The 25222-nt window shown below is 46.6% G+C and overlaps 1 protein-coding gene across 1 annotated transcript in view; it reads right to left on the reverse strand.

The window, feature by feature from the left end:
- GALNT17 (polypeptide N-acetylgalactosaminyltransferase 17) overlaps nucleotides 1–25222 on the reverse strand; it is a 359033-nt gene that overhangs the window by 109954 nt on the left and 223857 nt on the right. The window contains exon 5 of the mRNA XM_075264887.1: nucleotides 1555–1752. Coding sequence (XP_075120988.1) covers nucleotides 1555–1752 — 198 coding nt within the window. The remainder of the gene's footprint in view (nucleotides 1–1554; nucleotides 1753–25222) is intronic.

Genomic DNA, 25222 nt, shown 5'->3' on the forward strand with positions numbered 1-25222 from the left:
CCATCACATGACCATGGACTGTACATCACGTGACCATGGACAGAGTTCAACCACTAGAATACTGGAATGAATGACAACAAGCAGAGATCTAAAAAACGGAGGAATTGATACAGAAAGTATATTGAAAAATTTTATAACTTTTTATTATACAAACAATAACATTTGTCTCACGATATTGATCTGAAAGTGGCCAACCCCTTTAATATTAACAATTAGACCTGAAAGGATAGGAAATAGAAGCCATCTATGTGCACCATGACTAGTATATAGCAAATATATTGCCAATATTCAAAATAAATGGATAACTCTTTACCAGCATGTGTTTTAGAGGGATAGGTCTTTCCAAACTAATCTGATCAGTTTCTATGATGATATAGGTTCTAGACAGGGCTGGGGAGGCTGTGGACTTTATATATTCAGATGTTTATGAAGTCATCTGATGCTGTAACAGATAAAAGGTTGGCACATAAAATGAAAATGCTTGTAGCAATTGGTAAGTAAGGGGTCAATGAGCCAAATAGTCGGTGGTTAAAGCACATACTCAAATTGGGTCACCTTTACTACTGGGGTTCCAGTACTGACTCCTGTTTTCTCTAATATATTATATGTGATTTTATAGAAGGTTTGCACAAAAATACTAAACTGTAAAGACATTAACATAAAAGACAACTGTGTAGAGTTACAAATGAATCTGAATAAGTTAGAAACTTGGACAGAGAAGTGGAAAATGAGCTTTAATAGTGATAAATATAAGGTTACGCACACAGGATGATAGATGCCAAATCACTTACTAAGTGGGAAAATGCTGGGTAAAAACTGATATAAAAAATGACTTAAGAAGTTTAGTTAACAGGAGCAACCAATGTTAAGCAACTCTTGCCAAAGCAAATAGGGACATGGGAAACATAAAAAGGGTCGTGGATGCACATGGTAAGAACACAGTTCAGACACTTTACAAATCATTTGCCATATAACACATGGAGTATTCTGTACAGTTTTGGGCACCTGCACAACAAAGACATGATACAATAGGAGTAATAAAAGGAATATCGGGGCTACAGTACCCAGAGAGATTATCAGAATTAGAGTGATTTAGCCTGGAAAAAAAAGATGGCTGGAGGGGCATAATATAAATAATGAGGGGCATGATAGAAATATATTGAAGGTTTTTTTTACACCAACATAGAAGGGGTCTTTACTATAAGGGTAGTGAGTGACTATGAAAGTCTCTGCCAGAGATATGCCCGGTTCACATTAGCATTTAGCTTCCATCTGGAAGGAGTCCGCAGGAGGACCCCCATGAACAGAATGCCAACGCAACTGCAAGCGCTGTGCAGTTAAGCACACGGACCCCATAGACTATAATGTGGTCTGTGTGCTTGCCGCACACTGCCCGCATGAGAGTCTAAAAGCTTCTAAAAATCCAGTATTTTTCCTACTATTCTTGGTTCAGATTAGAAAACTATGATCCCATAAAGGAATATTCAATGAAATGTTTTCCTGTTGAATAATAAAAATACATTCTATTTATATGGAGCTATGAGCCTTACTTACCGTATCGGTAGAGATGGATCCCCAGCATCCCACCAGTCTTTCGGAGGACTTATGTACATGCACCAGAGTTCCCAGCTGTATCCATGTGCTGAATTTTCATACCTCTGAACTTCAAATGTATCTTGCTTAATATTGTCTATTGAAGGCAAAATGACTCTCTTTCGGTTTTCTTGTATCCGAGACAAAACTGGCTCAGCCCTGTAAATTAAATATCAAGGAGATTTACATGCATACAATTGTACAAACAAGCCATTGAAATTCATCTCATAAACAGGGAAAGTAAAGAATATTTCTCATTTTATTAGAGCTGACAAACATAGCTGCTTTGTTCCATGAATTGTGTCTGGTAATGCATCTCAGCCCCATTAAAGTGAATAGGACTGGACACAATGCTGCGCACAATCTGTACACATGTATGGCGCTGTTTTAGAAGGAAGCAGTCATGTGGAGACACTATAATAGAGTTAATCTGAATAGACAGTTATTGTATAAACTGGACTACAGGTTTGATATTGAATCTGCTTTATCATGTCAAAGCTGAACACTCCATTTCATCTCTAAGTTTTAAACATGAAAATGGTGAATTGTAAAATATTAGTACATAATTTTCTGGCATATACTCTATACTGCACTCTGTAATAGAAGCGCCGGTATTCTACAATACCTTGTAATTCATTAGTATTGTAATGCATTGCATTAGTAATCAAACCCCCTGAGGTTCAAGACTATACTAGGGTCAAATAAAAAAAACAGTATAAAAAAAAGTAAAAAAGAATATATTAAAAAAAAAAAAAAAAATTCTTAATCACCCCCCCCCTTTCTTTGCAATACATATAAAAGAAACAAATGACTGTGAAATACATACGTATTACGTATTCCTATGTCTGAAAAAAGCCTGGTCTACAAAAATATAAAAATATTTTCCTGTATGGTGAACATTGTAGCAGGAAAAAAAATCAAAAGTACCAAACTGCTGTTTTATTTGTTGTTTCACCTCTGTTAAAAATATGAATAAAAAGTGATCAAAGCAACAAACATTACCCAAAATGGTATATGTAAAAAGTATACCTGGCCCTGCAAAAAAAAAAAAAAAACGCCATAGGAAAACATATTTTTGCATATGGTAATGGAAAAAAATCAAAATGGCCAACCCACTACTTTTTTTGCCATTCTGCCTCTCAAAAAAAAAAAAAAAAAAATTTGAATGAAAAGCAGTCAAAACATCGGGTTTGTTTCATTTCATTATTAGAGATGAGCGAACAACGTTAGATAGAATAGATATTCGATCGAATATCAGGCTATTCGAGACATTTGATTAGAATTGAATACCACGCGACGAAAACAGAAAACAATTGTTTCCCCTCCCACCTTCCCTGGCGCTTTTTTTCACCAATAACTGTGCAGGGGAGGTGGACCAGGAACTATGAGAACGGAAAAAAAATAGGAAAAAGCCATTGGCTGCCGAAATCAGGTGACCTCAGATTTATAAGAATAGTGGCCGCCATGTTCGTCTCATTTGCGGCTTGGAGTGATAGGGACAGACATCTGCTGAGGGCTAGAGAGGGATTAGCTTCTGCTAGGCAGGAGATCTGAAGAACAACAGCTCTTTTCAGAGCTATACTGCAGGGAGAGGAGTCCATATACGCTCAATCCAGCTTTCCTAGGTGTATACCCCCAAAAACCTAAGTGGTATACACAGCAAATCCCTCAGGCCATATAGGTCAATCCAGCTTTCCTCCGTGTATACGCCCAAAAAACCTAAGTGGTATTCACATCAAATCAGTCAGGCCATATAGGTCAATCCATCATTCCTCAGTGTATACCCCCAAAAAACCTAAGTGATATACACAGCAAATCCGTCAGGCTATATAGGTCAATTCAGATTTCCTCGGTGTATACACCATAAAATTTCCATTTATATACATCTCAAAATGCATAAGGCTAGCACAAAGGGACGGGGACGAGGCCGGGGGCGTGGAAATGCAGCTGGGGAGCAAGGTTGCGGTCAAGCTACAGCGCATCCCGTGCCTACTCCTCTGCAGCAGCAAGCATTGCGCTTCCCCACAGTCCCCGGCTTGATGGCCACATTAACTAGGGTGCAGGGTACAACACTAGCCAGTTCGGAGCACCAGGAAAATGTGTTACAATGGCTAGCGGATAATGCTTCCAGCACATTCTCCACCAGCCAATTAGCCTCTACCTCAACTCCTCCTCCTACCCAACAGTCTGGTCCTCCTTCCTCAAAACATGCCCAATCTTCACAACAGAGTAATCCCACGTTTCCCACCTCCCAAGAGCTGTTTTAGGGTCCTTTCACTGTCCCTCTCTCTGTCCCACCACGTTCCAAATCCCAGGAGCTAGCAGATGAGTTTCTGTGTCCTGATGCCCAAACACTGGAGCATCCGCCATCTACTGTTGATTTTGTTGTTGTTGACTATCAACCCACCCTCAGTGACGATGATGAGACACAGTTGCCATCAGGGCAGCCTGTTGCCATGTGCGGTGTGCAGTAGGAGGAGCCGAGAGAGGAATTGGAAGAGGAGATGGTGGACGACGAGGACACTGACCCAACCTGGACAGGGGCTATGTCAAGAGGGGAAAGTAGATGTGGAGGGAAGTGCAGCACCAAAGAGGGTGGCTAGAGGCAGAGGCATGTCCAGAGGCAGAGGACAGCTGCTTCACTGAAGCCAGGCCACAGCCAGCAAGGCCCAACATGTTCCCTATTCTAGTCAGCCTAGAAAAATGCGTGGAGGACAAATATAGTGCGGTTTGCACACTTTGTAACTCGAAACTGAGTAGGGGCTCTGAAAAGAGCAACCTTATGACAACTGCCATGCACCGTCATTTGGAATGCAAGCACTGGGCTCAGTGGTAGAGAGTAAACGCAGGACAATTGTTGTCCGGTGTTGCAGCCATTGCCTCTCCCACTGTTGCCAGTGCTGTCAGTCCAGAGCACCAGCCAGGACACCTCCACATCTGCCTCCACCACTTTGGGGACTTCTCCCTCATCCTCCCCTTTTCCTGCCCCAGCTCCTTCTCCTGCACCATCATGCGCCTCTTCCCAGCAACCCACCATCTCCCAGACGTTTGAGCACAGGCAAAAGTACAGCGCTACCCACCAAATGCACAAGTCTTAAATACGCACATCTCCATCTCAGGAGATGTTGCCGTTTGGGCTTGTGGAAAATCAGGCCTTCCGTGACCTGATGGCAAGTGCGGCACCTCACTATGCTGTCCCTAGCCGTCACTACTTCTTCTGGTGTGCCGTCCCTGCCTTGCACCAGCATGTGACACGCAACATCAGGCGGGCCCTAAGTTCCGCGCTTTGCACAAAGGTCCACTTGACCACCGATGCGTGGACAAGTGCATGCGGACAGGGACGCTACATTTCACTGACGGCACACTGGGTGAATGTAGTTGAGGCTGGGACCGGGTCACAAACTGGGACGGTCTACCTCATCTCCCCGCCCAAGATTCCTGGCAGGGGTTCAGAGCCACCCTCCCCCTCCTCCTCGGCCATAACATCAACCCCAGCTGCGAGCTGGAAAAGCTGCAGCACTGGCATGGGGAGACGTCAACAGGCCGTGCTGAAGCTCATCAGCTTGGGGGACAGACAGCACACTGCCTCCGAAGTGAGGTATGCCCTCCTTGATGAGACGTCAGCATGGTTTTTGCCGCTGCACCTGGGCCCAGGCATGGTCGTGTGTGATAACGGACGGAACCTGGTAGCGGCTCTGGAGCTTGCCAACTTCCAACGCGTTCCATGCCTGGCTCACGTTTTCAATTTAGTGGTGCAATGGTTTTTAAAAATGTTCCCCAATTTACACAAGCTACTGGTGAAAGTGCGGCACTTGTGCGCCCACTTTCACAAGTCCACAGTAGCTGCTGCTAGCCTCAAAACACTACAGCAATGCCTCCATCTGCCCAAACACCAGCTGTTGTGCAACTTCCCCACATGCTGGAACTTGACGTACCACATGTTGAGCAGAGTGTGTGAGCAGCAGAGAACCTTGATGGAGTACCATCTCCAAAACCCAGGGGTTCCTCAAAGTCAGCTTCCGCAGTTTCTGCACCATGAGTGGCCATGGATGGCAGACGTATGCGAGATCTTACATGTCTTTGAGGAGTCCACTAAGAGGGTCAGCTGTGATGACGCACGAGTGAATGTAACAATCCTGCTCCTGTGTGTGATGCAAGAATCCCTCATCGCCATCAGGGGATAACGCATTGTACGCTCAGGAGTCGGGCATAGGAGAAGAACCATGCCAGCAGGATAATCATGGCACACTCCTGTCCGCTTCACAGCGTATAATGACGGAGGAAAAGGAGGAGGAGAATGATGAAGTGGCAGATGATCTCATTGTCACACAGGAGGCTAGCGGGGAAGTTCAACGCATCCCATTGCTGCAGCGTGGATGGGGCGAAAGGGAGGAGGAGGAATAGGAGGAAATGGAGAGTGACCATTCCGATGGGGGCAGCGAAGTCATGCCAGGTAACACTCTGGCACACATAGCTGAATTCATGTTGGAGTGCTTTTCAAGTGACAAATGCATTGTCAAAATCCTGGAGAGCAACCAATACTGGATTTTTGCAATCATCGACCCCTAGTATAAAAATAATATTTCGATTTTTATTCTGGTAGAGGGGAGGGCCAATCACATTAATGATTGCCACAAGCAACTGGTGCAGAATATGATGGAGATATTTCCATCAACTGTCGGCGGCAGAGAGGAGAGTTCCTCCAACAGGCTAACAACTGCCATCCGGTCCACACCTACCAAGGGCACACTCTCCAACGTCTGGGACATGTTAATGGCACCCCCTCGCCAAACTACCGCCACTGAGGGGCCTAGTGTCACCAGGAGGGACAAGTATAGGCGCATCTTGTGGGAGTACCTGGCCAACCACAGCCCTGTCCTTTCCGATCCTCAGCACAGCTGGTGGCATCATCACAGATAAGTGCAGCCGGTTGTCAGCTGAGAGTGCTGACAGGCTGACTTTCATCAAAATGAACAGCCACTGGATTGACCCATCATTTACCTATCCACTAGTGTCAAGCACCCCAACATGAAGTTCCATGTGTGTGCTCAACCTCTCCAGTTACTCCTCATACTCCTTCACCATCAGCGTTGCACAATTCTGCTCCTACTAGGCTCAATCCACCCAGATTCCCCCAAACTCTGCTGGTTAGAGGTTCAATCCACCTGGATTCCCCCAAACTCTGTGGTTAGAGGCTCAATCCACCCTGATTCCCCCCAACTCTGCTGGTTAGAGTCTCAATCCACCCTGATTCCCAAAACTCTGCTGGTTAGAGGCTCAATCCACCCAAAGGGCCAAAAACTAAATCTCTGCTGTTTAAAGGTTCAACTCACCTCAAGGGCCAAAAACTCTGCTGGTGCAAGGCTCAACTCACCCCAAGGGCCTAACATTCTGCTGGTGCAATGCTCAACTTAATTAAAGGTGCAACGTTTAGATGGCTTCTTTCCAAACCGAGGGTGATTCCTTTCAGTAAGATCTGATGGCTTTTTCCAGCCCTGATTATCCTGGTTGATCGTGTTCAGTAATGAGGCCAGCTCAGCATGAGGCTATTGTACATTAGGTTGTCCATGCCCACTAATGTGCATGAAGACTCAATCACAGTAAATGTTCTCATTTTTCTCCAATTCAATCTCTGAATGAACTGCTCTGAAAGATGGCCTAGGCACTGCTGCAATGGTAATCACTGGGTTTTCCTGTTCTGGTTCCAAAGAATCTTGTGTCTTACTTGAAGAGACAATCTTAGGCTGACTGCTGGTTGCTTGTGCTGCAGCATTTGGATTTGGGTCTGTCAGCCTTGTGAACTCCTCACACACACACATATCCACAATGACAGTTAAGGGCGGTAACTGTTGGATTTCCCATTGCCTATTCCATCTGTGGTTGTCATGGGCAACGTGATTTAAAGGGGTGCTTGCTAATGTTTCTTTAGCTTAAAATTTGGGTTTCTGTCCATACAATTGGGGAGGAAAGAAGGTTTCCAGGTATTTTTCCACTTTCCATAGAGGTTGTATGGAGTATGGAAAGTGTGTAGTTGATGGTCTGTGATAGTGGGGTAAAACTGTGACTTGGGAGTGTTAGCTGCCCCCAGGCATGCTTTCCCTGCTGTCACAGTTGCATTCCAGAGGTGTTATCATTTGCCGAGGTGTCATAGTGGACTTGGTGACCCTCCTTAGTCGAATAGTGGTTTCCCCTGAAATGAACATTTTTTTCCCCATAGACTATAATGGAATTCGATATTCGTTCAAATAGTCGAATATTGAGGGGTATTCGAAACAAATATCGAATATTTCACTGTTCGCTCATCTCTATTTATTATCTATATTAACCCCTTAAGGACACAGCCCAAAAGTATGTTAAGGACCAGGCCTGTTTTTTCAAAATTGACATGTGTCACTTTAAATGGCAATAACTTTGAGACGCTTTAACTTACACAAGTGATTTTGAGAATGTTTTCTCGTAACACATTATACTTCATGTTAGTGGTAAACGCTAATCAATATTTTTGTATATACTTATTAAAAAAATAGGAAATTTGATGGAAATTTGGAAAAAATTGCAATTTTCAAAATGTGAAATTCTCTGTTTTTCAGGCAGATAGTTATACCACCCAAATACAGTAATAAATAGTATCTCCCATATCTCTGCTTTATATCAGCATCATCTTTTGATTGTATTTTAATTTATTTTGAACGTTACAAGGCTTACAAGTGTAACAGCGATTTTCCAGATTTACAAGAAATTTAACTATGTTTGTTTTGTTTGTTTGTTTTACACACTTTATTATTATTTTTTTTAAAAAAAAAAAAACTTTTTTTCATTTGTGCTGTAAGCACACTAGAACCTGCGATCAGAGAGGATCACTGGTTCTATACTAACTATAGACTTGCAATACACGTGTATTGCAGTCTATAGAGGAAGCTAGCTATGCAGATGCATAGACTAGCTTCCACTCGTCCTGGCATCCAAGGGGTTAACCCTCCCCCCATCGGAGCTCGCTCCCATGGGGGGAGGGATTAAGGAGCAGCGTGTAGCTGTAAATTACAGCTCACACAGACTCCTGATGCTGCCGGCAGACTGCTTTATAGCCCGGCCAAACCCCTAGGGTGCCATGATCACTATGGATCATGGCACCTTAAGGGTTAAACAGCGGGGGTCGGTGCAATCTCCGTCCCTGCTGCTACAGGGGAAGCCTGGCTGTCAGATACAGCCGGCCTCCCGTGGAGATCGCACGGGCTCTGCTTCTGAGCCCGTGCAATCTCAATCATGTACAGGTACGTGGGAATGCGGGAACTAACCACATTCCCTGACGTACAGGTACGTGATTTAGCGTTAAGGGGTTAAAAACAAAAAATATCCCGTGTGTGGTGACTAAGCCATATAATAGGTAATTATTAGAGATGAGCGAACAGCATTCGATCGAGTACATGCTCGATCGGATATCAGGCTGTTCGAGATGTTCGATTCAAGTTGAACATCAGGTGGTAAACTCAAAATTCGATTATCTAGGGATTACCTTTATTTAGGTGGGAATGTTATTCACACAGCTCTTTGGAGCTCTATCTGGTCGGGATCCCTGTCAGCTTGCGATATGCGCGAGCTGACTTTTTCCCATAGGAATGCATTGACCAGCATTGATTGGCCGAATGCCATACAGAGTACAGCATTCGGCCAATCAACACTGGTTCTGCCGGAGGCTCATCTGTGATGAGGCGGAGTCTAAGATCGGACCAGAATGGAGACTGCTGTGGACCGATCTTAGACTCCGCCTCCTCCGGCAGAACCAGCGTTGATTGGCCCGAATGCTGTACTCTATATGGCATTCGGCCAATCAACGCTGGTCAATGCATTCCTCAGCAGAGCTGAGTGTGGAGCGGGGTTCAGTGTACACTTAGCTCTGCTACATCTCTGATGCAGCAGAGCTGAGTGTGCAGCAGGGTTCAGCGAATCTCTGATGCAGCAGAGCTGAGTGTGCAGCAGGGTTCAGTGCATCTCTGATGCAGCAGAACTGAGTGTGCAGCAGGGTTCAGCGGTTCTCCGGTGTAGCAGCGGTTCTCTTGTGTAGCAGTGCTGGCCATGCTGTCCACAGCAGTCTCCATTCTGGTCCGATATTAGACTCCGCCTCCTCACAGACGAGCCTCTGGCAGAACCAGCGTTGATTGGCCGAATGCTGTAGTCTGTATGGCATTCAACCAATCAACGCTGGTCAATGCATTCCTATAGGAAAAAGTCAGCTCGCGCATATTGCAAGCTGACAGGGATCCCAACGTAATAAAGTGACTTGGGCATGTTAGATGCCCCCAGACATGCTTCCCCTGCTGTCCCAGTTGCATTCCAGGGTGTTGGCATTATTTGCTGGGGTCTCACAGTGGACTTGGTGACCCTCCTGAGTCGAATAGTGGTTTCCCCCTAAACGAGTATTTATTTCCCATAGACTATAATGGGGTTTGATGTTCGATGGAACAGTCGAGTATTGAGCGACTACTTGAATCAAACTTCGAACATTTCACTGTTCGCTCATCTCTAGTAATTATCTATTCCCCTCTTTCTGCACAGGTCTCAGAGTAGGCCTAGAAAATTCTCCCATAAAAGTCAATAGGGTCTGCTCCAAACCATTGTGACTGTGGCTTGTCTCCAGCAAACAGGAAGTGACAGACACTGACAAAAAGTTAAAAATAACATAATAAATAAATCTTTAAAAAATATAACTTTAACATAATTAAACATATTAAACATGATTTAACCCTTTAATGATGCTCGTTAGTTTGTATGTTAATGCTCAGTGACTTTTTTCATATTTTCTCTCTTCATCTTCCAAAATTCATAACTTCTTTATTTTTCTGTCTACTTATTCTTTGCATGTCGGGTTGTACTTTTATTTGCCACCATTTTCGGCAATGTATAAAGTTTTCATTAACTTTTATTTATGTTTTTGGGGATTCATGTGAAATCCTATTAATATTATAAATGTGAAAGTTTGTGGGTTTGTGAGTTTTGGATGTTCGGATGTTTGTTCCTCAATCACGCAAAACCCGCTCCACCGATTTGGCTGAAATTTTCTACAAACATAGCTAATACACCCGATTGCGCAATAAGCTACTTTTCGTCACAATAGCGCACATACGTTTGTGCCAGGACCCCCACAAAACCCAAACTCACACCACCATCTCTGCAATCTCACACACTTTGGACCATAACAAGCCCCAAAATTCCTATTACCCTCTACAGCCTCGCCCCTAACCCCACACAATCACATATACAGATACTTTACCACTTTACCCCTCACCTTAACGATACTCCAGGAGGCTCTCTTTAACGCTCCGGAGCAGCCATGTTTGCCGACCCCCACCGCTCTGACAATCCGCGACACTGCCCACCCATGTCAATACCCCTAGGAGGTCAAATGCATGCAAAAAAAAAAGTTTAAAAAAAGTAAAAAAAATATAAAAAAAAATTAAAAAGGATTAAAAATTCAGATCACCCCCCCTTTCCTTAGAACACATATAAAAGTAGTTAAATACCGTGAAACACATACATGTTAGGTATCCCCACGTCCGAAATCGCCCACTCTACAAAGCTATACAAATATTTTTCCTGTTCGGTAAACACCGTAGCGGGAAAAATGGTCAAAAGTGCCACACCGCCATTTTTTCACTGTTTTGATTCTGATAAAAATTTGAATAAAAAGTGATCAAAGCAATAACATTTCCCGAAAATGGTAGAACTACAAAGTACACCCGGCCCGCAAAAAAAGACGCCCTATACATCCCCATACACGCACGTATAAAAAACTTACGGCTGTCGGACTATGGCGACTTTTCAAAAAAAAAATTTTTTAACAGTTTTGGATTTTTTTTAAGGGGTCAAAATGTAAATGAAACCATATAAATTTGGTATCCCCGGAATCGTAACGAAACACAGAATACAGGGGACATGTCATTTTGGTTGCACAATGAACGCCGTAAAACCAAAGCCCGTAAGAAAATCACAGAAATGCATTTTTTCTTCAAATCCACCCCATTCTGAATTTTTTCCCTGCTTCCCAGTACATTATATAGAATAAATAATGGTGGCATCAGGAAGAAAAATTTGTCCCAGGAAAAATTAAGACCTCATATGGCTCGGGGAGCGGAGAAATAAAAAAGTTATGGGGTTTGGAAGGAGGGGAGTCAAATCAAAAAATGCCATCGGCGGGAAAGGGTTAACTTCAAATACTTCTGTCCCAAAGTCACTATGTAAAGTTTCTCACGACACCGTATAGCAGCTCTAATACAAGTTAACTTCAACACAAAAGTCTCACGTATTCTCTGAATTATAGCAAAAACAAGATACAAACTTACATTTCATATCCCATCCCTTATACACAGTACGAAAACCTTACCCGCGCCTGTATATACCCACTTCTACAATCACCGCAGACGAAGTCGCGGGTACCAGCTAGTAACACATAATTCTTTCATCATTTTTTGATTTTTGTTTTTACTGTATCCACTCTGCATTAAAAATGACACGGCAGCTTTGTCTGGCAGGTCATTAAGATTACGATGATACCACATTTACATTGATTTTATTACATTTTACTGCTTTTACAAATAAAATGTTTTTTGAATATGAAGAAATAACCTGGGGACACCGCATTTTGACACCTATAACTTTTTTACTGTACTGAGATATGTCAGTGCTCTTTATTTGTGAAATATGTTGTAGTTTTTATATTGGAACCAATGTTTGGCATGTATGACTTTTTGATCACTTTTTGTTATTTTTTGGGGAAAGCAAAGTGACCATCAAACTGTAGTTCCAATGGGAATGTGGATAGGAAGTCAGAAGACCATGGCCTCACGGCTACCGTGGTAACTCTTTGGAACCCGTGATTTTATCCTGGGGGTCTTAGGAGTGACAGGGGGGCCGGTCTTGCTATTGATCACTGCATCCAGGAGATTAATCCACTGGAGTCAGTGTATCTTCTAACTCCAGCGACTTGTCCCACCACTCGGCTGTGTAATACATAATAGCAAGTGCACTTAATGTCAATCCTTACAATCAAGGGGTTATCAATAGGGCATTTCTTCCATTACATTATTGAAACATATTCCTTTTCTCTTATTTTATGCTGTTTTTTCATTGCATGTATCAGTTGTATGACATGGTTTGTCGATCAAATATTAATACAGTGAAGTTTAAATATATGCAATAGTTTATGAAATATTGATGCAATTTGTTTGATAAATCTTCTGATCTACAGTTACACATTTACATCTCTGTAAAAAAAAATGTGATATGTGTGGGTTGTCTTGAGCTAGTGTACAAATTCAGTTTTTTAAATTTCTTACAAAAATACAAAAATCAGCAATTTTTTTTTTAAAAAATGGAGATTGTCAGTCCCATATAGGGTTCACAATGTACATTTTTCCCTATCAGTATGTCTTTTGGAGTATGGGAGAAAAACCACACAAACATGAGGAGAACACACAAACTCCTTGCAGATGTTGTTCCCGGCAGGATTTGAATCCAGGACTCCAGCGCTGCAAAGCTAACCACTGAGGGACCTTGTTACCACCAACAATCATCCATTGTACTTGAATCCTGAATAATGGGATTATTGGGCTCAGTTTAATGAGCTTTCCACTATCTGTTCTTAGTATGACACTGTATTATAGCTCTGTATTTTGTACAGAATTACTGAGAGCTACTACAGGCGGATAGATATAAAGCAAAAAAAAAAACAATCCTTTGTTCACAGTCACTGATGTTCTGCAGTAGCAGGCTTTACTAGATAGTGACTGGTGATCGGACTGCAGCTTCACTGTCTGCAAAACAACAGATAAAGACTTCTAACTTCCTGGCAGTTAGCTAGGGATGAGAAGAAGTGTATATTGGCACTGAAGCTTTTCTTTTCTATTGGAGATAGGCTTTAAGTAACAGAAGGTGATCTTGGTAGTCACTAGTTTGTCTACATCAAGACTGGTCACCTCTGGCAGTCAAATCTATTCTTAGGATATGTTCACACTACCATTGTTACAGTTTGTTGTTCTCATCCATCATAGTCTGAGAGGAAATTACTTTAATGGTAGTAGAGTGATGGATGCAAAAAGGGAAAAATCATGGCGGTAAAAAAATCTTCCTTAGGCTGGGGCCTCATGGGACGGAAACACTGCAATTTGCCCATGGCAGAAACACTGCAGGAAAATTTTCAGCATTTTACAGTAATAGCAAAGCTGATGGGTCGTGGTTTTGGAAATCGCAGCATGTCAAATATACCTAAAGAAATTCCAGCAGTTTCCCATTGGTAACTTTGTTTCCCCCTACGCCCAACAGCAGCACAAGTGGGGTATTCCTGCCCCTATGAGCTGTTAGGACAGGTGGAATTTTTAATTGCCTAACAGCTTTGACCCCTATAAGAGGCCGAAAGACCTGCTCCTCCCTTGTGTTTTTTTTCTGTCCTGTGGGACAGGACAGGTGGTCAGGGGGGAGCAGGGGTTCTGACCTCTCATAGGGGTCTGCTTCTCTCCTCCCTCTTACCTGACATGCTGAAGACTTTTTTGCTTTTGCTTTGCTCCTTCTGGTTCTTCTGAAGCTACTTCGTCTCCCCCTGCCGGGGGAGCACTCTGGCTCACGCGCGCACTTGGCCGCATCCGCCGCGCTGGGTCCGGGTCCTTCCCTGTGCGGGGAGGAACTTCCGGACCTGGGAACCTTTCTTTAGGCCGAAAAAACCCCTAGACACGAGCATTTTTTGCCGGAGTAAGTTCGGGGGGTCCCCCTCCCCTCCCTTGAGGGTCCTTGAGTATCCCCACCATGGGGGCAAGTTTGTTAGTATTGTTGTTTCTCTCTTCTCCCGCAGAATGTCTTCTTCTTCCTCCTCCGCCATTCCTCCACGGAAGGCCGTTTCAAAAAGGAAGCACCTTGCGTGTGCCACCTGCAGGATCCCTCTTCCGGACGACTCCCAGTACCGGTTTTGCCAGGGATGTAGAGCTCCCTCCTCTGAGGCGATCCCCATGCGTGAGATGGTATCCTGAGTGAAGGGATTTGTCCAGGATTCCATGAAGACAATGGAAACCTCCGTCTCCCACCTGACTAAGAGACCGCGCCCGAAGAGTGAATTATCCCTTCTGCCCTTGGAGAACCTGCGCCTCAGAGATGTGGAGTCGTCGTCGGATTCTGAGGAGGAGAAGGAGATCTTCCCTATGGAGAAGATCTCAAAATTATTCAGAGCACTCAGGATCAGAGACCGGGAGGGTGGAGAAGGCTCAAGCCGCAGGTCCTGTACCTTCAAGCCTTCTTCAGATATGCTCCACCTGATGGAAGGGGAATGGAGGCGCCCAGAGAAACCCTTTGCCCCATCCAGGCATTTTAAAACCCTATTCCCTATCTCTGAAAGCCAGCTAAAAGCGTGGGGCCCTCCGCCTAAAGTAGATGTGGCTGTGGCTAAACTATCAAGACGCACGGTCCTCCCGACTGAAGACGGGTCAAGTCTGAGAGATCCTATGGATCGACGGGTAGAAGGATCCCTGACGCGAGTGTATTCGGCCTCCTCTGCCCAGGCCTCTCTTGGCATTGTCACCAATGAAGTAGCCACTGGCCTGCGGGCAGAGCTCTCGTCTCTGGTGAAAGACATAGACTCTGGAGTGGATCGGACGACCTCCTAGCAGCGATGTTGGACATCACCTTGCTGGTAGACCATCTGACGGAGGCCACCCACTTCCAGACCTGTCTGGCCGCCAGATCTATGGCGTTAGCTACTGCTGCTCGCTGGCCCCTGTGGCTGAAGCCCTGGAGGGCTGACCTTACCTCCAAGAACAGCCTGGATAGCCTCCCCTTTGAACCCCGACGGCTGTTCGGGAAGGAGCTCGACCGCATTATGGAGGGATTGGCCGACTCAAAGGGCAAGAATCTGCCTCAGCCCTTAGAAGGACAGAGCTCCTCCTTTCGGGGTTGGGGAGCCTCTAGAAGAGGAACCAGAGGCCAGCGGTGGTTCGGCAGAGGAAGAGGTCGGGGTTCCTCTCGTGGGTGTAAGAGAACCTCCTTCTAATTTCCCCACCTCTCTGCCCCCCTTCCCATCCCCCCCCTGTGGTGGGTGGTCGACTTTCCCACTATGTGGATGCCTGGCGCCAGAGTGTTCGGGACCCCTGGGTCATCCAGACGATCCAGGAGGGTTATAAAATCAATTTTATTTCCCAGCCGCCAGAGAAGATGGTAAAAACCTGCCCTCTTCAGGGCTCCAAACAACTTCATCAGGAGAAATCGATTCAGGAGTACATGGACAAGGCTGTGCTGGAGGTGGTACTCCGCGCAGATCAAGGCATAGGCGTCTATTCTCCAGTCTTCTTGGTCCCCAAATCATCAGGTGAGTGGCGCATGATCATCGATCTCAGATACCTGAATCACTTCATCCGCTTCTGCATGGAAACCATCAGGTCAGTGCTGCCTTTTCTACAGCCTGGAGATCACTTTGTCACTCTGGACCTGAAGGACGCCTACCTCCACGTACCCATCTTTCCGGCACACCGAAAGTTCCTAAGGATTGCCGTATACATAGAAGGGAAAGAGGCGCACTTCCAGTTCGCAGCCCTCCCATTTGGCATATCCTCCGCCCCCCACACCTTCACAAAGGTCATAGCTCCGGTAGCTGCTGCCCTGCGCCTTCAAGGCATATTCATAGCCCCATATCTGGACGACTGGCTTCTCAAGGCCCATTCAAAGGAGGTTCTTACCACGCAGGTGCAGACCGTTGTAGCTCTACTAAACAAGCTGGGGTGGCTGGTAAACTGGCAGAAGTCAGTGGTGGTGCCATCAACTCAAGTTCAGTTCCTGGGACTTATCCTAGACTCTCTCAACATGACGATCTCTCTACCCTCCTCTCGCAAAAGGAAGATTGCTCGGGCGGTACATCACTTATTCACTACACGGAGGGTCACCATCAGGACGGCCATGAAGGTCCTAGGATTGATGTCCACCACCATAGAAGCAGTTCCTTGGGCCCTATGGCATATGCCCCCACTACAGAATGAGATCTTGAGAGTCTGGAACCACAGTCATATAGGATTACAGAAGCCTATCCAGTTAACCATCAGCACCCGGCAAACTCTGCCCTGGTGGACCCATCTGCACGATGGGAAGTCCTTGGTCCAGCCCGCCTGGACCCGGTTGACTACAGATGCCTCCCTCACAGGCTGGGGAGCTCATCTGGGGGAGACCCTGGTACAAGGTACATGGAATCAGCGGGAGAGGATGCGCTCATCCAACTGGCGTGAGCTTACCGCAGTTCATCGAGCCCTTCTGTTGTTTGCACCAGTTCTGCAGGGAAAAGCGGTCAAGGTAAGGTCGGACAATCTGACGGCAATCCATTATATCAACAAACAGGGAGGAACCAGGTCCCCCTCGCTCCTGCAAGTTACCAACCGGATCTTCTCTTGGGCAGAATGGAACCTCCCCCAGCTGGCCGCTGTACACATCCAGGGCCGCCTGAACATCCTAGCGGATCAGCTCAGCAGAGGCCGCCCGACCGCAGGCGAATGGTCCTTAGATCAAGACATCTCCCACTACCTGACCAGGAGGTGGGGTCTCCCCGAGGTGGATCTGATGGCCACCCAATACAACGCCAAAGTAGAAAGGTTTTGCTCCCTGTACCGGGGCAACCCTTTGGCGGTGGATGCCCTGTCAATACCATGGAGGTTCAAGCTGGCATACGTTTTCCCTCCCATTCCGATGATTCCTAAGGTATTGGCGAAACTCAGGCAGGACCAGACCTCGGCAATAGTGATCATGCCGTTCTGGCCGAAAAGGGCATGGTTCACTGACCTTATCCTTATGAGTCGGGAGAACTACTGGAGGCTTCCACCAGCCAGGAACCTGGTGTCACTGAACGGTCGGCCTTGCCTGGGCCTAGACAAATTCAACCTCACTGCCTGGAGGTTAACCGCACCATACGCACAGACAGAGGATTGTCCCAGGGAGTGCTAAGTACCTTAGCCCATTCAAGAGCAGAGGCAACCAGAGCTACCAGAGGATCACCCGGATATTCCGAGATTGGTGTACAGGCAACCAGCGCGATCCAGACAGAGATGCAGTCCTAGAGTTCTTACAGAACGGCCTGGAGAGAGGTCTATCACTTGCCACCCTTAAAGTCCAAGTGTCAGCTCTATCTGCTCTCCTGGAGACACGGTTATCACAAGATCCTCTCGTCAAACAGTCCCTTCAAACCCTTATCTGAAGTGGACTGGAAGTACCTGTCATTGAAAGTGACTTTCCTGCTGGCAATAACCTCCGCTAAGAGAGTTGGTGAATTACAGGCCCTAGCGGCCTCTGAGCCCTTCATAACCTTCTTTCCAGACAGGGTGCAGCTGAGGTTCGTCCCAGGATTCTTGCCAAAGGTAATCACACTTCAGAATACCAACCAGGTAATTGCCTTGCCGGCTTTCTTTCCCTCGCTTGCTTCGGAGCAGGAAGAGAAGATACACACACTGGATCTATAAGAGCACTACATATTTACCTAGACCGTACAGCACCGTTCCGAAGATCAGAGAATCTTCTAGTCAATGTGTTTGGCCACAATAGAGGCTCTAAAGCATCTAAGGCAACCCTGTCAAGATGGATCAGAGAGGCCATTAGCTGTTCCCTACGGGCCGAAGAGCTTCCTGTTCCAGAATTTATACGAGCCCATGCCACCCGAGCAGTGGCGACATCTTGGGCAGAGACACGGTTCCTCTCCTTAGAGCAAATATGTGCGGCAGCCTCTTGGAGCTCACAATTGACTTTGCCAAACATTACAGACTGGACTGGCGTACGGCCGATGCTACAGCATTTGGGCACTCCGTCTTGGCATCAGCCTGCCAGGATGATCCGCCCTAGGGGAAACAATACTTGCTAAATCCCCAGTTGTGCTGCTGTTGGGCATAGGGGGAAAGAAGGATTATGAATGATAATCTGTTTTCCCTTAGCCCAAACAGCAGCACAAGGCTCCCTCCCTAGGAGGTACTGTTGTACAAATTCTTTATTTGTGTGTATCACTTTGTAATTGCTCTTTTTATGCTATACTTGTTACTAACACAAGGTAGGAGCAGGTCTTCCGGCCTCTTATAGGGGTCAAAGCTGTTAGGTAATTAAAAATTCCACCTGTCCTAACAGCTCATAGGGGCAGGAATACCCCAGTTGTGCTGCTGTTTGGGCTAAGGGAAAACAGATTATCATTCATAATCCTTCTGTCTAAAGCTCAGTGGGAAGAACCGCAATGCATTTCCTTTATTGTTGCAGGACGTCCCGTTTCTTAGCCTCAATATTTTTTAACATGGGGTGAATGCAGTTGGACATGAGAGAGAAGGGGCTCCATCTGAACCAAATTCCAATATATATTAAACTAGATGGAGGACCCGGCTTCGCACAGGTATATTACATTATGTTTGTGTAGTGGCCCCATAAGAATTGTCCAATTTTGCACTGGTGTATTTTGTATGCTGTTTGTGTGTATGTCCATAAGCGTCATGTGATTATGTGTATCTCATTTTGGATGTCAGTGAAAAACCTGTGATCAGTTGTTATGGATACCTGGAGTAAAGCTGTATCTAATCCTTCCCCGTGTAGTACTGTGTTTAGATGCAAGTATCCAATCCTTGTTGGTGAGGTACTGTGTGCAGATGCACATATCTAATTCTCCCCGTGTGGTATTGTGTGAAGAGGCGCGTATCTAATCCTCCAGTAAGTGAAACTGTGTGCAGACGCGCATATCTAATGACTCTGGCGTGCGGTACCGTGTGCAGATGCGCGTATCTAATACTCTGGCATGCGGTACTGTGTGCAGATGCATGTATCTAATCCTCCCCTGTGTGGTATTGTGTGAAAAGGCGCGTATCTAATCCTACGGCATGTGGAACTGTGTGTAGACGTGGGTATCTAATCCTTCGGCATGTGGTACTGTGTGCAGACGTGCGTATCTAATCCTACGGAATTTGGTACTGTGTGCAGACGCGCTTATCATATCCTCTGGCGTGTGGTACTGTGTGCAGACGCACGTATTTAATCCTCCCCCGTGTGGTACTGTGTGAAGAGGCGCGTATCTAATCCTACGGCGTGTGGAATTGTGTGAAGAGGCGCGTATCTAATCCTACGGCGTGTGGAACTGTGTGTAGACACGTGTATCTAATCCTACGGCATGTGGTACTGTGTGTAGACGCGCGTATCTAATCCTACGGCATGTGGTACTGTGTGTAGATGCGTGTATCTAATCCTAAGGCATGTGGTACTGTGTGTAGACGCACGTATCTAATCCTACAGCATGTGGTACTGTGTGCAGACGCATGTATCTAATCCTATGGCGTGTACAACTGTGTGAAGACACGTGTATCTAATCCTCCCCTGTGTGGTATTGTGTGAAGAGGCGCGTATCTAATCCTACGGCGTGTGGAACTGTGTGTAGAGGCGTGTATCCAATCCCCCGCCATGTGGTACTGTGTGCAGATGTGCATATCTAATCCTATGGCATGTGAACTGTGTGTAGACGCACGTATCTACTCCTCCCCCGTGTGGTACTGTGTGTAAACACGCGTATCTAATCCTCCCCTGTGTGATACTGTGTGCTGAGACGCGTATCTAATTCTCTGGCTTGTGGTACTGTGTGCAGAGACACGAATCTAATCCTCCAAAGTGTGGTATTGTGTGAAGAGGCGCGTATCTAATCCTTTGGCGTGTGGAACTATGTGTAGACGCGCATATCTAATCCTACTGCATATGGTACTGTCTGCAGATGCGTGTATCTAATCCTATGGCGTGTACAACTGTGTGCAGACGCGTGTATCTAATCCTCTGGAATGTGGAACTGTGTGTAGACACGTGTATCTAATCCTACGGCATGTGGTACTCTGTGCAGACGCGTGTATCTAATCCTATGGCGTGTACAAATGTGTGCAGACGCACGTATCTAATGCTCTGGAGTGTGGAACTGTGTGTAGACACCTGTATCTAATCCTTCGGCATGTGGAACCGTGTGCAGACGCGTGTATCAAATCCTTCAGTGTGTGGAACTGTGTGCAGAAATGCGTATTTAATCCTCTGGTGTGTGGGACTGTGTGGAGACCCGTGTATCTAATCCTCTGGCGTGTGATACTGTGTGCTGATCTGTGTATCTAATCCTCTGGAGTGTGGAACTGTGTGTAGACGCCTGTATCTAATGCTTCGGCATGTGGAACCGTGTGCAGGCGCACGTATCTAATCCTATGGCATGTGGTACTGTGTGCAGAAGTGCGTATTTAATCCTCTGGTGTGTGGGACTGTGTGCAGACCCGTGTATCTAATCCTATGGCGTGTACAACTATGTGAAGACACGTGTATCTAATCCTCCCCTGTATGGTATTGTGTGAAGAGGCGCGTATCTAATCCTACGGCGTGTGGAACTGTGTGTAGACGCGCGTATCCAATCCCCCGCCATGTGGTACTGTGTGCAGATGCGCGTATCTAATCCTATGGCATGTGGTACTGTGTGCAGATGCGCGTATCTAATCCTCTGGAATGTGGAACTGTGTGCAGACGCGCATATCTAATCCTCTGGAATGTGGAACTGTGTGCAGACGCCTGTATCTAATCCTTTGGCATGTGAAACCGTGTGCAAATGCACGTATCAAATCCTTCAGTGTGTGGAACTGTGTGCAGAAATGCGTATTTAATCCTCTGGTGTGTGGGACTGTGTGCAGACCCGTGTATCTAATCCTCTGGCATGTGATACTGTGTGCTGATCTGTGTATCTAATCCTCTGATGTGTGTAGCTCAGTTTGGATATCAGTGTTAGATTGTACATGTGGAGTGACCGTGTGTATTGCAGTTGGAATATGAGTGAAAGACTTGCAGGTTTGTATTGGCTAAGGGGGGGGGGGGGCACTGTGTTTGGAATGCTGTATCTCAGCAACGGTACGTCCGAGCGAGTTGGAGTCTCGTCTTAAACCTTCCCGGATACCTGAAGTATCTCTGTACCAAATTTGGTGAAGATCGGTCCAGTCGTTTGGTTCGCATTAGAGTACAGACAGACAGACAGACGGACAGACAGACAGACAGACAGACAGACAGACAGACAGACAGACAGACAAGAATTCATTTTTATAAGATAGGGAGATAAGAGGACTAGAGATGAGCGAACAGTGTTCTATCGAACACATGTTCGATCGGATATCAGGGTGTTCGCCATGTTCGAATCGAATCGAACACCACGTGGTAAAGTGCGCCAAAATTCGATTCCCCTCCCACCTTCCCTGGCGCCTTTTTTGCACCAATAACAGCGCAGGGGAGGTGGGACAGGAACTACGACACTGGGGGCATTGAAAAAAATTGGAAAAAGTCATTGGCTGCCGAAATCAGGTGACCTCCATTTTAGACGAATAGTGGATTTCAAATCCGGGTCATATGAGAATGTGAACTTTGTGACTATGAGACAGGGATAGCTGTACAGGCAGGGATAGCTAGGGATAACCTTTATTTAGGGGGGAATGTTATTAAAAATAACTTTTTGGGGCTCTATCGGGTGTGTAATTGTGATTTTTGTGAGATAAACTTTTTCCCATAGGGATGCATTGGCCAGCGCTGATTGGCCGAATTCCGTACTCTGGCCAATCAGTGCTGGCCAATGCATTCTATTAGCTTGATGAAGCAGAGTGTGCACAAGGGTTCAAGCGCACCCTCGGCTCTGATGTAGCAGAGCCGAGGCTGCACAAGGGTTCAAGCGCACCCTCGGCTCTGATGTAGGAGAGCCGAGGGTGCACTTGAACCCTTGTGCACCCTCAGCTCTGCTACATCAGAGCCGAGGGTGCGCTTGAACCCTTGTGCACACTCTGCTTCATCAAGCTAATAGAATGCATTGGCCAGCGCTGATTGGCCAATGTATTCTATTAGCCTGATGAAGTAGAGCTGAATGTGTGTGCTAAGCACACACATTCAGCTCTACTTCATCGGGCTAATAGAATGCATTGGCCAGCGCTGATTGGCCAGAGTACGGAACTCGACCAATCAGCGCTGGCTCTGCTGGAGGAGGCGGAGTCTAAGATCGCTCCACACCAGTCTCCATTCAGGTCCGACCTTAGACTCCGCCTCCTCCGGCAGAGCCAGCGCTGATTGGCCGAAGGCTGGCCAATGCATTCCTATGCGAATGCAGAGACTTAGCAGTGCTGAGTCAGTTTTGCTCAACTACACATCTGATGCACACTCGGCACTGCTACATCAGATGTAGCAATCTGATGTAGCAGAGCCGAGGGTGCACTAGAACCCCTGTGCAAACTCAGTTCACGCTAATAGAATGCATTGGCCAGCGCTGATTGGCCAATGCATTCTATTAGCCCGATGAAGTAGAGCTGAATGTGTGTGCTAAGCACACACATTCAGCACTGCTTCATCAAGCCAATACAATGCATTAGCCAGTGCTGATTGGCCAGAGTACGGAATTCGGCCAATCAGCGCTGGCTCTGCTGGAGGAGGCGGAGTCTAAGGTCGCTCCACACCAGTCTCCATTCAGGTCCGACCTTAGACTCCGCCTCCTCCGGCAGAGCCAGCGCTGATTGGCCGAAGGCTGGCCAATGCATTCCTATGCGAATGCATACTTAGCAGTGCTGAGTCAGTTTTGCTCAACTACACATCTGATGCACACTCGGCACTGCTACATCAGATGTAGCAATCTGATGTAGCAGAGCCGAGGGTGCACTAGAACCCCTGTGCAAACTCAGTTCACGCTAATAGAATGCATTGGCCAGCGCTGATTGGCCAATGCATTCTATTAGCCCGATGAAGTAGAGCTGAATGTGTGTGCTAAGCACACACATTCAGCACTGCTTCATCAAGCCAATACAATGCATTAGCCAGTGCTGATTGGCCAGAGTACGGAATTCGGCCAATCAGCGCTGGCTCTGCTGGAGGAGGCGGAGTCTAAGGTCGGACCTGAATGGAGACTGGTGTGGAGCGATCTTAGACTCCGCCTCCTCCAGCAGAGCCAGCGCTGATTGGTCGAGTTCCGTACTCTGGCCAATCAGCGCTGGCCAATGCATTCTATTAGCCCGATGAAGTAGAGCTGAATGTGTGTGCTTAGCACACACATTCAGCTCTACTTCATCAGGCTAATAGAATACATTGGCCAATCAGCGCTGGCCAATGCATTCTATTAGCTTGATGAAGCAGAGTGTGCACAAGGGTTCAAGCGCACCCTCGGCTCTGATGTAGCAGAGCTGAGGGTGCACAAGGGTTCAAGTGCACCCTCGGCTCTCCTACATCAGAGCCGAGGGTGCGCTTGAACCCTTGTGCACACTCTGCTTCATCAAGCTAATAGAATGCATTGGCCAGCACTGATTGGCCAGAGTACGGAATTCGGCCAATCAGCGCTGGCCAATGCATTCTATTAGCCCGATGAAGTAGAGCTGAATGTGTGTGCTAAGCACACACATTCAGCACTGCTTCATCACGCCAATACAATGCATTAGCCAGTGCTGATTGGCCAGAGTACGGAATTCGGCCAATCAGCGCTGGCTCTGCTGGAGGAGGCGGAGTCTAAGATCGCTCCACACCAGTCTCCATTCAGGTCCGACCTTAGACTCCGCCTCCTCCAGCAGAGCCAGCGCTGATTGGTCGAGTTCCGTACTCTGGCCAATCAGCGCTGGCCAATGCATTCTATTAGCCCGATGAAGTAGAGCTGAATGTGTGTGCTTAGCACACACATTCAGCTCTACTTCATCGGGCTAATAGAATGCATTGGCCAGCGCTGATTGGCCGAATTCCGTACTCTGGCCAATCAGCACTGGCTAATGCATTGTATTGGCTTGATGAAGCAGTGCTGAATGTGTGTGCTTAGCACACACATTCAGCTCTACTTCATCGGGCTAATAGAATGCATTGGCCAATCAGCGCTGGCCAATGCATTCTATTAGCGTGAACTGAGTTTGCACAGGGGTTCTAGTGCACCCTCGGCTCTGCTACATCAGATTGCTACATCTGATGTAGCAGTGCCGAGTGTGCATCAGATGTGTAGTTGAGCAAAACTGACTCAGCACTGCTAAGTCTGCATTCGCATAGGAATGCATTGGCCAGCCTTCGGCCAATCAGCGCTGGCTCTGCCGGAGGAGGCGGAGTCTAAGGTCGGACCTGAATGGAGACTGGTGTGGAGCGACCTTAGACTCCGCCTCCTCCAGCAGAGCCAGCGCTGATTGGCCGAATTCCGTACTCTGGCCAATCAGCACTGGCTAATGCATTGTATTGGCTTGATGAAGCAGTGCTGAATGTGTGTGCTTAGCACACACATTCAGCTCTACTTCATCGGGCTAATAGAATGCATTGGCCAGCGCTGATTGGCCGAATTCCGTACTCTGGCCAATCAGCACTGGCTAATGCATTGTATTGGCTTGATGAAGCAGTGCTGAATGTGTGTGCTTAGCACACACATTCAGCTCTACTTCATCGGGCTAATAGAATGCATTGGCCAATCAGCGCTGGCCAATGCATTCTATTAGCGTGAACTGAGTTTGCACAGGGGTTCTAGTGCACCCTCGGCTCTGCTACATCAGATTGCTACATCTGATGTAGCAGTGCCGAGTGTGCATCAGATGTGTAGTTGAGCAAAACTGACTCAGCACTGCTAAGTCTGCATTCGCATAGGAATGCATTGGCCAGCCTTCGGCCA

This window comes from Leptodactylus fuscus, chromosome 2 (genome assembly GCF_031893055.1).
Source record: "Leptodactylus fuscus isolate aLepFus1 chromosome 2, aLepFus1.hap2, whole genome shotgun sequence".
Lineage (NCBI taxonomy): Eukaryota > Metazoa > Chordata > Amphibia > Anura > Leptodactylidae > Leptodactylus > Leptodactylus fuscus.